We start from the raw sequence: 16,262 nt of genomic DNA on the forward strand, positions 1-16,262 counted from the left end.
ATATGATTCCATTCATATAAAAGTCTAGAACAGAGGACTCCAAAGAGACAGAATGTAGGTTAGTGGTTGCTTACCGATAGCGGGGGAGGGAATTGGGAGATGAGGGAGTGATGCCTAAAGGGTATGGGCTTTCTTTCTGAAGTGATGGAAATGTTCTAAAATTGACTGTGGTGATGGTTCCACACATCTGTAACTTACTAAAAACTATTGAATTGTACACTTGAAATGGGTGAATTATATGGCATGTGAATTATACCTCAAAAAAACTGTTTAAAAAAAAATTCAGCATCACCACTAAGGATGAGCTCATAAATAAAAATAGAAAGAAAGGGACTTCCCTGGCAATCCAGTGGTTAAGACTCCGTGCTTCCAATGCAGGGGGCACAGGTTCGATTGCTGGTCGGGGAACTAAGATCCCACATGCTGCATGGTGTGGCCAAAAAAAGAAGAAGAAAAAAGATAATAGAGACGTGACTGCTTAACTTACTCCAGATTTTAGTTGGTCATGCCTAAATTCAGTTCTGAACCAAGTTCTGATTTGGGGGAATTTGGTGGTGGAATTTGGTAGGTGGGGGAAAGAGCACCAAGTCCATGAGTGGAAGTAGAATCATGGCAATCTGCAGCCACTACCTGCTGGACCTAGAATGCTCAGGGAGGCCATTCTGGGTGGAAACAGTATTTTGGAACTTAGTATAGCACACGTAAAGCCCAATTGGCACCTCAGATAAAGAAGATACTGTTTATGAGGATGGTGAATCAACTTTAGAAATCGAATTTATGAAGTTTGGGCGGAAGAAAGGCTGGTCTCATACCACCTGCCACATAGTCTAATACGAAGACCCGAAGCTGAGGGAAACGTCTCAATCATCATAATAATATATACATATACATTTAATATAAATTCCCTTAGCTGGCAACTTTATACTGCATTCGAGCCCTTTTCTATCTCTGCACGGCTTGGTGTTCTCCTGCTCTGGTATTCTACCGCCTTCCTCACATCAGCGCTTGTACACGTTGCTTGAATACTCTCTCTCACACGGAGGCTGGTAACTAAAATATCTTTAGAGTATGTTAGCTCTACCTGCTCTACCTGCTCCCTACGTTATACTGTTTACAGCACTTATCTGTACCTAAAATCCCCTTACTGGTTTGTATGCTCCTTGCTATCTCCTTCCATCCCAACCCAAGTCCCACAAGAGCAGGGACCTCATCTATTCTGCTCACAGTGTATCCCTATTGTTTAGCAAAGTGGCTGGCACGTGGCATATGCTCAAAAATTCTTTGTTGACTTCTTGATTAGCAGAGTACCTTTGGTACAAGGCAACAATACTTATTAAGCACCATTATTAAGCCTCCTGTTAGGTACCGGAGACACAAAAATGAAAACTGCACTCTAGGACCAGGAGCACAGATGAAAAACATGTGAGAAGGATGATGCCAGCATTCTCGTTTTAATTACATAGTATTCTTTCTGCTTACATAGTGCTAAGCTTGTGCATTTGCTTCTCAGCTCCCTTCTGCCTGGACACATCGCACACTTTATTCACTTCAGACTAAGGAATACAGGTATCATGTTGTATTTAATGTGGGGAAATTACCAAGATGCTAAATCTTGGGGAAGCCACGTCTTACTTTTTGTCAAAATACATACTATCCCGGGGATTGCAACTCTAGGCACTCTGGCTTAGACAAACCTAAATTCAACACTATACCCCACCTCCCTCAATATATACACTCATTGGACAAATATTTATAGAGTACTCATAATAATGCCTGGGACACAGTAATGGTGATGAGCCTTTAATCTATCCTTTAATCTAAAGGTGATGGGCCTTTAATCTATCCAGGGAGGTAGGGAAGTAAACAGAGAAATACAACTTAATGCAGAGGTTACTTGATAAGAGCTCTAGCCAGTGTATTATGTTCCAAAACTACCAAAGACATAAAAAGCACACAGTGAACTTTGTGTTAGAGACATTCTTACCCAAGCTTGACACACAAATGATGGTCCTGTTCTTTTTAACATGGGCATTACTGCACAAATCATACCTGAGGGAAAGATGCAGGGACTCAGAGACTTGAAAAAGTTAAATTCTTAGTAAATATGTCAACCAAGTAGGAAAAAAGATTCCAGTTTTTTGTTTTTGTTTTTTTCATTGCCTGCATACTGAATCTACCTTCCATTTTTGGAAAAAACAGAAATAGTACTGGTAAGCTTTTGAACTTACGTGCTAAGTTGCTTATTAAACTAACAATCAAAACCAAGTGGCTATAATGTATCTACTTCAAACCCTGGGTCCTCTGGCATAGTATATCCCTCAAGTCCTCCTTTGAGAGTAATAGGCTCACTTCTTCTAGGAAGACAGCATGGTGTTGTGGGACAGGATGGGACTTGGGTCAGAAGACCTGTGTTTGAGCCCTACTCTGTCACTCTTTGTGTAACCGTGAACAAGTCATTTCACCATTCGAACCCATCCCCCCACCTGTAAAACGGAGAGCTAACATCTGCCCAATTCATCTCAGCGGCATGAAGCGAGGACCAAGAAAGATAGCAGATGCCAGGTTGTTTTCTAAACTATAAAGCAACATTAAGATTATTATTCATATCTGTATGCCAGTGCTTATCAAGTGCCCAGTATGAATGTACTCAAAAATATCTGTGAGATAAATTAGTATCTTAAACGCTCCTGCGGCACAGGTCAATGAGAGCTCTAGTTGGCTGCAACTTAGAAGCCTCAATACTTAGAAAATTTATTTCAAATTATGTGGTAAGATTTACTTGTTTACATTTTCTTTAAAAGATTTTTTTCTGTGGACCATTTCTAAAGTCTTTATTGAGTTTGTTACAACACTGCTTCCGTTTTTTTATGTTTTGGTTTTTGTGGCCCCGAGGCACATGGGATCCTAGTTCCCAGACCAGGGATCGAACCCGCATCCCCTGCATTGGAAGGCAAATTCTCAACCACTGGACCGCCAGGGAAGTCCCTACCTGTTTACATTTTAAAAAATACTTGTCTAGTAAAGATTTAAATTGATTTTCAAATTCACGGGTTATCAAAATGCCTTTTATGTCTTTTCTTTCCTGCTCTGCCTTTTAGTCATTTTTCTGCCTATTGGCACTTCTATCAGATGGTGAACAGAAATGAGGGAGTCACTCAACTGCGGATCAGTCAATTTTGCAAGTTTTTATTAGTGTCAGTAAAGACCAGTAAAGAGGTGGATGCTACTGGACAAAGGCTCTGTCCATTGTTTCTCTGCCTTCAGTTTCTATAGAGATTGAGAGCTGCCAGCTTTAATATCTGGTCAAGAGAAGATTATAAATTGTGGATGACAAATTAAAAGTTTAGGCATAGGCTTGGGGAAAGGAAAAAGTAAAAGAATATAATTTCAGCAAAATACTACCTACTCCATTCTTCGCTTTTATAGATAAAAAGGGTGCTTCAAGGTAGCGCTCCACCAAGTTCAAGCCACAGGTCCTATGCAGACTGCTCATGGAGTCTAAGAATGCTTCTCTTTTTGGTTAAACTGGGAACAATTTTCACTAGGCATCTCTGACAGCAGTGATTTATAGTGATGATAAAGGAGGCTGACTGCAATGCCCTCTGGTGGCCTAAAGGTTTCGCCATATCTGCAGCTGCATAAAACAAAAACAAAACAACAGCCATTTTCTATCAAATAGCTTACTTATAAATTAAAAAGTCAACAAAGATAAATTGTAAAAGTCTTCTTTGCTTTTCATAACGATCATAATCATAAAGCATTTTTACAGAGGCACTTGCCCAATGTGACCTCATGTTCACGGTGATTTAGAAAATGATTAATAGCAAGTCCCTGCCCTCTAGAATTTGCCATCTAACAAAGGCACAGGAGCAAGGATATAGACTTGGAACCAAGGTTCAAAGGGGAGAACTGTGGAAAGTACACAGGCTTTAGAACCTTTGTAGAAGGATTAAATAAGATAATTTATGTAAAGCATCTAGTATGGCAACTGGCGCATGGTAGGTGCTCAATAAATTATTATGTTTTAGCATGTGATATTCAATGATCCAAGCCATCTGCTGGAAGAAATCTAATTTTCAGCAAATCTAAACTCCTATTATGATTACTTTTGATATACCTCATTTAACTCTGAATTTCATAGGACTGTCATGAGAATAAAATGAAAAAGCATGTAAAGCTCAGCCCCTGGCACACAACTCTTCTTCCCTTTCACACTCAGAATGGAATTCTCCTGCAGCTTGCCAAAGTAGAGGTGAGGAGAGAAAGAAAGTGTTTCCAAAGTGACAAGGAACATAAAGGAACAGATAGGATGAAGTTTTCATTTAATAACATAATTCACAGGAGGCATAACTTTTGACCTGGTAACTGGATATTCCTGGAAATTTTTCTTAAAGAAGTAATCAGAAAATATAAAAGGAATCATATATTAGGGATTTTATCACATTATTTATAATAGCAAAAAATTGGAAACCACCTAGAAGTCCATCAGTAGGAGTCTAACTAAATAATGATACATTCATACAATGCAATTCTATGTAACAAATTATGACATAGATATTTACTGACAGCAAATTATATTTGAGATGAAAAAGTTACAAAATTAGGAATAGTTTGATCCCATTTAAAAAACCCTATCTATAAATATATCTGTGAATGTATATATTTAAACAAGTCTGAAGACAGATATAGTTAAATATTAGCAGTGATTTCTAGGCAGTAAGAATATAGGAAGATATATAAACATATATATACAGGAATATATCCTTACTCTCTTCATTCTTCTTTTCTGTATTTTCTGAAAAATTTTTAATGACTGTGTATTATTGTTGTTAAAAAAACCCTAAAACAGCTAAAAGAAAAACTTTAAACCAAAATGAAAACAGAGATACCTCCAAGCAGTACAAGACAGTGAAAGATTATTGGATAGAATATCAGGAGGTCTGAATTCACGTTTTTGACTCCCAATCCTTTGCTATGTGACCTGAGCCAGATCTGCGTCTCCATTTCCCCATCTATACAGTATAAAAGTAATTAAAGTAATTCTTACAATAGAGAGAATAAAGTGAGAATGAGCGCATTAAGAAAAAAATCTGTAAATGCCACATCTATAAACCAGTTGTGAATTAAAAGAGAAATAGAAAGGACTTTCTCAATTTTTAAATTCCCCTTCCCTTAAGTCTTCACTGCTTTTATAATTTTTAATACATGAACAAATGTGTATTAAAATTCCCCTTCCCTTAAGTCTTCACTGCTTTTATAATTTTTAATACACGAACAAATGCACAATAAAGTACTTAGGGTTTTATCGTCAACTAGGCTCAGAACTATTTTCTAAGTAAACATGTCCATATTGATCCAGATAAAGTGCAACTCCAGACCTTGACAGTCACAGCAATTCACGATACCCTAAACTACTCTTGCTGGCCCTTCTTCATAGAGGTGGAACAAAATGATTCATGTTATGTCTAATTTTCAAAGTATGTTTAAAATTAGATTTTAAATTCATGGAGTACAGGGAATGTATCTTCTTTGTTTAGACCCAAATCTAACCATAGATAAAACTGTTAAGCAGGATAAGGGTCCTGATTGCCTCTTCTTCCTTGTTGCAGGTTCTCAGTAGCCACCACCATTCCAACATGTGTTCAACTCAGAGATCTAGGTTGGGAAGCTTCTGTGTCCAATTCAAACCAATGTACAAATAATAAAGCATCACCCTCGTTCTACTTTGCAAAACTACTTATTTCCTCCGTCAGGAAGGTCCTCTAACTTCCCTGGTGGTCCAACGGCTAAGATTCTGTGCTCCCAATGTAGGGGGCCCGTATTCGATCCCTGGTCAGGGAACTAGATCTCACATGCCACAACTAAGAGTTTGTATGCACAACTAAAGACCCCGTGCAGCCAAATTAAATTAAAAAAAAAAAAAAAAAAAAAAGAAGGTCCTCTACCCATTACTTGGTGTGCTCTTTTTTAAATAAATTTATTTATTTATGGCTGCGTTGGGTCTTTGTTGCTGTGCGCAGGCTTTCTCTAGTTGCGGTGAGCGGGGGCTACTCTTCGTTGCTGTGCACGGGCTTCTCATTGCAGTGGCTTCTCTTGTTGCCAAGCATGGGCTCTAGGCATGTGGGCTTCAGTAATTGTGACACACAGGCTCAGTAGTCGTGGCGCACGGGCTTAGTTGCTCCGTGGCATGTGGGATTTTCCCAGACCAGGGCTCGAACCTGTGTCCCCTGCTTTGGCAGGCAGATTCTTAACCACTGCACCACCAGGGAAGTCCTACTTGGTGTGTTCTTAATTCAAATGTTGCCTTCTGATTACACGGACCAAGACAGAGGTGGGCCCAGCCACTCCACGCTCCCAAAGCAACTCCTGAAGATTTACATTACTTTTTTTTTTTTTGGCAATGCCACGTGTCTTGTGGGATTTTAGTTCCCCAACCAGGGATTGAACCCAGGCCCTTGGCAATGAAAGCGCAGAGTCCTAACCACTGGACTACCAGGGAGTTCCCTCCATTACATTTCTTATGAGAACTCATTAGTGGTAGAATTCCAAGTTGTTTTTTGTCTGACCCCCATGTAGAACAATGAGCTACATAAGGGCAGAGACTAAGTATTATTCATCTGGGTAATCCCAGCAAACTGCCATAGTGCTTGGATATGGGAGGTAATCAAAAACGATTTCTTGAATAAATGAATAGAATGTTATTCCTAGAATAGGAATTTGCAATTTAATAAGGTCCTACATACCACACCCACATAGGGGAATCACCTACTTGGCTGGCCATCTACTCTGTCAATAGGTTCTACAGAAGCTAAAGCAAAACAAGAATGAAGTACACATGGAAGAATTAGATAAGCGATACCACTACAGTTAGATAATTTTGGTGACTACAATTAAATCAAAGAAATAATGGATCTTTAAAGCTTAAAAAAGCCAAATGACTAGCAAAATAAAGTATACTTCAAAAAAGTGTGAACTAATTAAGGAAAAGAAATATGAAAAACTGATAATCAACGACCGAGAAAATGCCAAAGGACAAGGATTCTAAAATATGTAAACTCATAATTAACAGATGCACTTGATTGGAGAAGGGTCAGCACTATCTTTAGCCAAAAACACTCATGTGACAACTGAGTGCCTACCCTGAGTGACACTCTACTTGAAAGTCTCGTTTCCTGCGCTGGAAGAAGTTGGTATCTAGGGGAAGACAGAGATACTGCGATTCAAAACTCAATGGAGTAGGTCAATGATAGACATATGTACAAAATAGTAAAGAAGTACAAAAGTCTTTGGAGGTGGGTGAGTAGGAGGAAGCAAAGTTCCAGAAAGGCTTCCAGGAAGAGCTGATGCCTGATATGGGCAGTTCACCAAGAACAGTAGGAAGAGATTCCTGAAACTATAAACACAGGCACTGAAGCAAGAAACAGCATGGATTTATGGAGCCACCCTTGGATACAAAGGCCACAGGCTTTCCTTGAGACTTGTAGCATCATACTGGGGTTCAGATAGTTCATTACAGAAAGAATTACATATCTTCATTCATATGCCCCTCTAGGTTGTAAAAGGGAACCATACCCTGGCTTAGAAGTCTTACTTTAAAGATATCTGAGGGATGTAGTGTGGCAATGTAGAAAGTCCTGGAGTCAGCCTAAATTTTAAATCCTGACCCTCAATCGTTGAGTGACCATAGATAAGTTACTCTTGAAGCCTTAACTAGTTTATCTGTTAGTGGGAATGAACCTCATATATTTAGAGTTGTTACAAAGATATCAAGACGTATGTAAGTTAATTGTGCCTGGCATTTACCAGACACTAATGCATGGAAGTTCCATTACCCATTTTCATGGTTAGTTCCAAACCGAGTTTTCCTTCCCTTTCCCCAGATTGGACCTCATTGGCTGGGTTCCGCAGTTCACTGCCCAGTCTATGAACATTTTTCGAGCATGTCTCCTTGAGTGTTGTGCTAGGCACTGGCGCCTTGTCCCTCCCTCCCCATGAACCTTCTATCCATCTCCTAATCTCTTCTTCACTCTGTCTTTACATAGTAATTTTCTTTCTTTTCTTCTCTCACCTAGCCCATGGGTGAGTTATTTTCTTGTCTATGTCCCAGTGAACATAGCTGTCAGGGGCTACCAGTATGTCCCATGAACATCAGCACTAAGCCAAGGCCCTTTCGTTTCTATAGTGGTAAAAACCCTGTGGGGGTCACACTAATTACATTCACTGCATATATAGATATCTGCAAGTGAATCTCATATATGTTTGGTATTCTGGTGACAGTCAACACTGCCAGGTAAGTAATTTACCTGCCCAGAGGGAGGGCTCTCCAGAGACGTGTGGCATTCGGACCCACGAAGTCACAATTCTCTAGCTTTTCCAGAGAGCCAAGATGAGACGCTAGCTCAGCCAGGGACGTTCTGCTACTGAACCAGTTCGTATTTTACTGATGAACTGATAAATGTTTGGGGGCCTTAATCTGAATGCTGGATAAAACATTAACTTATTGGATTTGGCTTCACTTTTGAGGAGGTACAAAAAAAGCCTCCCAGAAAAGAAATGTTCACAATTAAAACAAGTGGAAAGAGGAAACACTGCCCCAAAGTAAAACCTAGAAGGTTCTCTTGGTTCAAACAGCATTTATCTGATGGATGTTTTAGTGATAGATGTTTACTAGACTTACTGTGGTGATCATTTTGCAATACATATGTACATCAAATCACTATGTTGTACATCTGAAACTAATAAAATGTTGTATGTTAACTACATCTGAATAGAAAACCCCGGCATTTATTAAGCACATTTATACGTCATGTACTCTGCCAGATGCATATATATATATGTATATCTACATCCTCATCTATATATATATATATATATATATATATGTATATATATATGCCAGATGCACATATATGTATATCTACATCCTATATATATATATATATATATATATACATATATATATATATATATATATACATCCTGTTCTAAAGATTAAAGAAGGATTAAAGAAAATTTCTTAAAAATATATATAACAGTCTTGTGCGGTAATCATTTCTATTAGACAAATAAACACATAAAGACTAAGAAAGGTGAGGAAGTGACTTGTCTGCGGCCACAATGCTTTTAAGTGATAGAATGAAAATCTGAACACAGATCTGGCTCAAAATCCAGTGTGCTTTCCACTGAACCACGGTTGCATCTATTCAAACAGTCATATCCCTCCTCAACAATAATAATGTTATGATAATAGTCATCACTAACATTTATCTAGCTTTTCTCATGTGGCAAGCCCTGTGCTAAGAAATTTACGTATATGATCTCATTTAATCCTCACAATCACCCTATGAGGTAGATTTATCAAGATCTCCACTTCACAGTTGAGAACACTGAGTTTTATAGCAGTTCAGCAATTGCTTTGTTCCCACAGCCGGTAAAGAGCAGGATCAGAGTAGAACCTAGGTCTGTCTAATTCCAGAACCTATCCTCGTAATCATTACACTAGACTGCAGGAAACTCAACTTTAGTCCCGACTCCAACCAGGCAAGTCATTTGATAGTTCTGTCTCATTTTCCTTGTTAATTAAACGGGGATACCGTTACTCGTCCTTACCTATTTCACAGAGATATTGGGGTTATAAAATGAGAAAGTGTAGAAGCTTTAAGAAGGGAAATTGCTATATAAATCTAGGCTTGTCACAAGTTTCACTCAGATCTTCCCTCTCCCACGATCATAAAGGGAATTAGCTGACATCATTAGCTCTCAAACATCCTCTGAAGTGGGTAGTGAGTATTATTATCTCCACTTATCAAAAAGCTGAAGCACAAGGAGATGACGTAACTTGCTAGTCAGTGACGGAGCTTGGAATAAAACCCAAGATTCTAACTCCCACTGCTTTTGTTCTTATGGTAAATCCTATTTCTGCATTTCAAACTTAATTGTAAAATAGACAAGGGTGGAAATATTAGTGTCCACTTAAAAACACAGATTAAGTTTTCTACTGAGGTGACACTAACATAATCCCTAAGGCTCTTAATCCTCACATTCTAAAGAAACCTCATAAAGAATCAAAAAGAAAAAATTTTCCATTCCCTTAGTATAGACTTCGGCTCCTTAGTTTTCTCAAGTAACTTATTAATAATCAAAGATTACAAAACCGGGTGACTCATTACCTAGTTTCAACTATGCAGTGAGTCTGTAAACTTCCAAAGGGAATATAAACCACATTATGAAATTGTTGCTTCATAAAATCAGAAAAGAAAGAAGCATCAAATACATTCTCACATCATAAACATCTAATATAACTATATAACCTGACTTGGAAATTATTTTAACATACCAACAATACACGATACCCTGAGCTCAAAATTCAAGTTCCAAAGTGAACATCAAAATTAAAATAGTAACAAAAGTACACATGGTACCTTTATGATCATTCTTCTCCCATGCTCCCCACCCAAGCCTCGCCACCAACACAACACATACCTTAATATAAAATAAAAAGTAGTAATGGGGCCAGTTCTCTGTCTTCAGTTCTCTAGCTTAAATAAGAGAGTGCTCAGGCTAGCTCCCAGATTATCAGTTCCTCTTAGTTCTTGTTTTCTAGAACAACACAATGATCTTTCAATTATTAATAGTTTAATAATCACATATTTTGAAATTACCACAGGGACCAGAGGAGAAATAAGAGAAAGAAATTTCCACTCTCAAAATTGAATTTAAATACTGGAGTCCACAGACACTTGATTATTACTCTCTCTGACTCTGAATGAATTAGACTTACAAATGAAAAACCTGTCATTGTGTTATAGGGACAAAAACTAAGTCAAAAACGAAGTCAAACTAAGTAGAACTAAGCTGTTGTTCTACTAATGTCAAGGGAGTTTGCTTCTTGAATGCCTTGAGATGTCTAAATTCATTGCTGGCCACATAACAAAAGTCCTACGAACCTGAACATGTGCTACGAGGTGAAAGTAAATGATGACATAGGACTCCCAGTTTTTTCAGAGGTTGCTCTAATACATTAGTCTATCTTTCCTTTGAGAACAATCTTTGTCTTGGTTTCTTCCATAATTGAAACCAACTGTATCTTCTGCAGGGTCAAGAGCTCTAAGGTCTCTTGAACTTTGATGTGAGAGTACAAATTGCCTAGATATCTTATTAAAATGAGGAATATGATTCAGAAGATCTGGGACTGCATGTCCAATAAGCTCCCAGGTGATGTCGATGCTATTGCTTGAGGCACCACTCTTTTGAGAAGCAGGACTCTAAGGAATGTTTCCAAATAGAAATAACCTCAATCAAGTTTATTCTCAAAATATACAGTCTCTACCAAGAGTTTATAATATTCCAGAGCCTAAACAATGTATCTGCTCCCTCTTCTGTGATTTTTACCAGCTGCTTGTAAACTCAATGTAATACTATAAGGGGCAACTTTTAAGAATGACTTTTGTGCCGACAATTTATTGGGGCCTATATGGATGAACATAAAACCTCAAGTTTTGTAGTGAAAAGGTTGATTCAAAATAAATATTTTAAAATTATGTCAAATACTAAATAAGTGATATTTACAAATAGTTTATAAGAGAATCATTTGGAATTAATAATTTTCATTTCCCCCACAAAATAAATAGCTCACACACTAAAGAAGATACTTTTCCTTAAGCAGGAGGAAAAAAATGCCAAGAAAAATAAAGTCATGCTTATGGCATAGTCATAACATTTTTAGTGAAGAAAATACCAAGATGAGGACATACAAAAGTATATGAGGAGAATTACATGGTAGCAAATTTGCCCTAGGACCTGGGGGAGGGTTCAAGGGAAAGGGACCATCTGGCAAATCTAAAAAAAGACTCTACTTGGAAAAGATTATACATGAGAGCAAGAGTCCATTCCCCTCAAAAAAACCAATAAACCCCCATAAACTTTCATTTTTAGGTTTTCAATAATGTTTTCTTTTCATATGGCCATTGGCCCAACCTCCCCCACAAAATTCAACCAACCATCATAAAACTAAGTTGGTAACAGGTCAAGCTGGCTATATTCCATGTGTAAACTTAGATGCATTCCAAGCCAATGAGGGTAAAATTCTCAGTGGAAGGAGCAAGTAAAAGGGGAACCGCTTCTCTCCACAGAGAAGGATCCCCTGTCTTGAGCATCTCTGAGTGCCTGGCAGTGGAAGGTGCCTCAACGCTTGTGTGCGCTCTTCAGCCCCATGACTGTGAAGGTAGCAGCCGTCAGTTTCTCATAAACGAGGAACATGAGAGCAGCAGTGAGGGCTGTCTGCAGCAGTTTGGCTTCAAGGCCTTTGTAGAGTCCCATTATTCCAAAACGCCTAAAAGGAAAGAGGTGAGAAAAAACAAAAGGTTTTCAAAGAAACAATACTATTTTGCAAAGGTTTATTCTTAGGATCAAAAGAAGCTATGGAAGTTTTAGATATAACGGACTTCTGTTGTGTAAGTACTTCTTATCTTTAAACGTATTTGGGGATTGATGAAAGTTTAGTATTTCTTCACAGCCACCATTAATTAGTGGAATGCTGACAGTATCCCACAGATAGGGTACAGATCCTAAAATCCTAAAACCATTTTTATGCCAAAATCTGGGATCTAACAAAGAACTTTTAGATCTTGACTTTAACACTCTCCCAACTCAGTTATTTCAACCTAACAGTCCCTAAGTGGTGGCAAAGCTGCCAATTGGTTTAGGTCACTGTAGCCGCAACAAAACGAGAGAAAGTGACAGAAATGAAAAGCTCTCCAATTCTGAGTCTTCCCATACATTTGATCTTCTTTTTTAAAAAATTAATTTATTTATTTATTTATTTTTGGCTGCATTGGGTCTTCATTGCTGTGCACGAGCTTTCTCTTTGCAGCAAGTGGGGGCTACTCTTCGTTGCGGTGCGCGGGCTTCTCACTGTGGTGGCTTCTCTTGTTGCAGAGTACAGGCTCTAGGCGTGCAGGCTTCAGTAGTTGTGGCACGTGGGCTCAGTAGTTGTGGCTTGTGGGCTCTAGAGCGCAGGCTCAGCAGTTGTGGTGCCTGGGCTTAGCTGCTCTGCAGCACGTGGAATCTTCCCGGACCAGGGCTCAGACCCGTGTCCCCTGCATTGGCAGGCAGATTCTTAACCACTGAGCCACCAGGGAAGTCCACATTTGATCTTCTAACCAAGTGGTTCTCACATCTAGCATACATCAAAATCACTGGAAAAGCTTGGTGAACCACAGATTGCTGGGTCCCCTCCAGAGTTTCCGATTCATTAAGTCTGGGATGGGACTCAAGAATTTGCATTTCTAACAAGCTCCCAGGTGATGAGGATGATAAGGCCAGCCTGGACACCACTAGGACTGAGCCCTTCCTTAACCTGTGGGATCTAATGCTATCCCCGGGTATGCAGCATCAGAACGGAGTTAAATCACGGGATGCCCGGCTGGTATCACACAGAACTGCCTGGCGCGGGGAACCCCCCACGCAATGTCTGGTGACTGGAGGTGCCAGAAGTGAAGTGCTCTGTGTCAGTAGTAAAGGATCGATTTTCTTCACATCCACTCACATCAGAATCACCAGGGTCTGTTTAGAAATGAAGATTGCCAGGCCCCACTCCAGAGGGGCGGCATGAATCTGTATTTTAATAAGCACTTCAGGTGTTCTTAATCAATCAAAAGTTTGGAGAGGCCTGGCATGGTATACTGCACTGTCCGATATGGTAGCTACTAGCCACACGTGGTCATTTAAATTTAAATAAAATTTAAAATTCAGTTTCTCAATTGTACTGGCAGTATTTCAAGTGCTTAATAGACACACGTGGTTGGTGGCAACCCTACTGAACAGAACAGGTATTTCCATCATTGTAGAACGTTCTAGTGGATGAACACTCATTCAATGGTCCCTGAGTGCTTACTGAGCGTATGAGTTTGAACATCTGGCTCTGCCTGCATCTGTCTGGTGTTGGGCAAGTCATTTTCTCTAAACTTGCTTCCTGATCTGCAAAAATGGGAATATAGTCACCCTTCCACACGCACAAGGCTGAGTGAGAACCAAGCAAGATGAAAGATGTAAAAACACGCTGAATTTCAAAACTATATAACTCTAAAGATTTCCTGTTGACACTACCTTCTTAATTTTCTTAACTACATCTTTCTTAACTCTCACAATGCTGGCAGAAATGGAAATGGGTATCATCTTTTTGGGTCAACATGGCAATACCTATCAAAATTTTGTATGTTTAAACGTTTTAAGTAATTCCACTTCAAGGAATTTTCTCTACAATTATAATAACTGAGGTATACAAAGCTGAATTTATGGACTATTCATTTGTCAATGTTTGTAAAGGCAAAAACCTGGAAACAAACTAAATATTTATCATAAGTGTATTGGTCAATAAATTATGGCATATTATATAACAAAAAATGCAGTCATTTAAAAAAAAACTAGATAAATGTACAGATATTGATGTGAAGGATTGTTTGTAACGTTTTTACAAAAAGGCAAGGTACAAAACAGTATTACCATATGATTCCATTTGTATAAAAATGAATACCCAAAATATATGTTTTATACAGTATTCTGGAAATACATGCACTTTTTGTTAACAGTGACTAGCTCTTGGTAAAGAGACAGGAGAGAAAACACAGTAGGTGTGCACGTATTTATAGCTTTATTGAAGTTTAAATGACTTCAATTTGATGAGTTTTGACTGATGGGTACACCCATGAAACAATCACCACGTTCAAGGTAGTGAACATATCCATGACCTGGAAAAGTATCCTCACGTCCCTTTGCAATCACTCTCCCTCCACCTACTCTGGCCCTAAGCAACCACTAATATGTTTTCTGTCACTGTAGATTACTTGCATTTTCTAAGTTTTATATAAGTGGAATCATACAGTATGAAATCGTTTTCATACTGACCTCTTTTACTCAGAAAAATTATTTTGAGATCCATCCACATTTTTGCATGTATCAGTAATTATTTCTTTTTCCTTTCTGAATAGTATTCCACTGTATAAGTATACCACAACTTGTATCGACTCATCTGATGATGGACATTTGGGGTGTTTCCAGTTTTTGACTCTTACAAATAAAGCCGTTATTAACATTTATGCGCAGGTCTTTGTATAGATGCATTTCATTTGTCTTGGGTAAATACCTTGAAGGGGAATGGCTGGGTCTATGGTAGGTGTATGTTTAGCTTTATAAGAAAATGCCAAATTGTGTTCCAAAGTGGTTGTGCCATTCTAAATTCCCACCAGCATAGGAAAGTTCCGGTCGCTTCACATTCTTGCCAACACTTGGTATGGTCAGCATTTATTTTTTACTTTATACCAATTCTTTATCTTTGATTTTATTTTTTATCCCAAGTATATTCTATCTTTATAATAAATTTATTTTAAAATATCTTACATCTAGAAACAGTAATAAAGTTACAGCAGCTTTTGCTTCAAAGGTGCTGATCTATTTGACTTCCCTAGGGGTCAGTTTCTTTAAACGAAACGGGGAAATGACGACAGTACCTGCCTCATAGGGCTGTTGTTAGGATTAAGTGCGATTACCCAGGTAGAGCGTCTGGCTTAGTGTCTGCCACATAGCAAACACTCAACAGTGTTAGCTGCTCTCATCACCATTATCACTGTTGTCATCATTATGATGATAATTGTTGTAACTCTTCCTACTCTTGCCTCCCTTTCCCGCTATGACTGCTGCTCTCTAATAGCTGCTTATTTCTATCTATGAGAGGTCATAGGATATGTCATCGATGGAGGACTACTCAGCAGAGTGGTCTCTATATTAGATTACAGCAGGGCTCTCTCTCTTTTTTAAAATTATATGTTTAAGGGATACAGCATTATAATTTGACATCTGTATACACTACACAGTGATCACCAACACAAGTCCAGTAACCAACCATTACTGTACAGCTGACTCCTTTCAACCATTTTGTCCACCCTTGAATCCTCTTCCTCTCTGGTAACCACTAGTCTGTTCTGCCCATCAATGAGTTTGTTTGTTTGTTTTTAGATTCCACATATGAGTGAAATCACATGTTTGTCTTTCTCTGCCTGACTTACTTCATAATACCTTCAAGGTCCATCCATGTTGTCGCAAATGGCAGGATTTCATAGGAGGATTCCCTTTCTAAAGGAGTACTGAATCTTTGTAACTAACAAAGAATAAGGACCTAAACTCTTCCATAATTTCCCAAAATGCTGTCATATCTCACTTAGCCCCTAAAGTCAGAAATGTCTGAGCACAGCAGGCAAGGGAGCGGT

The 16,262-nt window shown here is 38.6% G+C and overlaps 1 protein-coding gene across 3 annotated transcripts in view; it reads right to left on the reverse strand.

Annotated features, from left to right (window-relative positions):
* Positions 1 to 3,166: 3,166 nt before the first annotated feature.
* SLC25A17 (solute carrier family 25 member 17) overlaps positions 3,167 to 16,262 on the reverse strand; it is a 52,312-nt gene continuing 39,216 nt past the window's right edge. For 2 of the 3 annotated variants that reach the window (XR_003791134.1, XR_003791133.1), the window contains 2 exons: positions 10,483 to 12,331; positions 3,167 to 3,634 (listed from right to left, as the gene is read on the reverse strand). Coding sequence is in view for 1 of the 3 variants with exons in the window: in XM_029205530.1 (XP_029061363.1) it covers positions 12,184 to 12,331 (148 nt within the window). In the remaining 2 variants the exon portion in view is untranslated. Of the gene's footprint in view, positions 3,635 to 10,482; positions 12,332 to 16,262 lie in introns of those variants that run through there. The other variant, XM_029205530.1, reaches the window with a different exon arrangement.

Source organism: Monodon monoceros, unplaced genomic scaffold, assembly GCF_005190385.1.
Source record: "Monodon monoceros isolate NGI ecotype Baffin Bay Population unplaced genomic scaffold, NGI_Narwhal_1 Super_Scaffold_6, whole genome shotgun sequence".
NCBI classification, from domain to species: Eukaryota; Metazoa; Chordata; class Mammalia; order Artiodactyla; family Monodontidae; genus Monodon; species Monodon monoceros.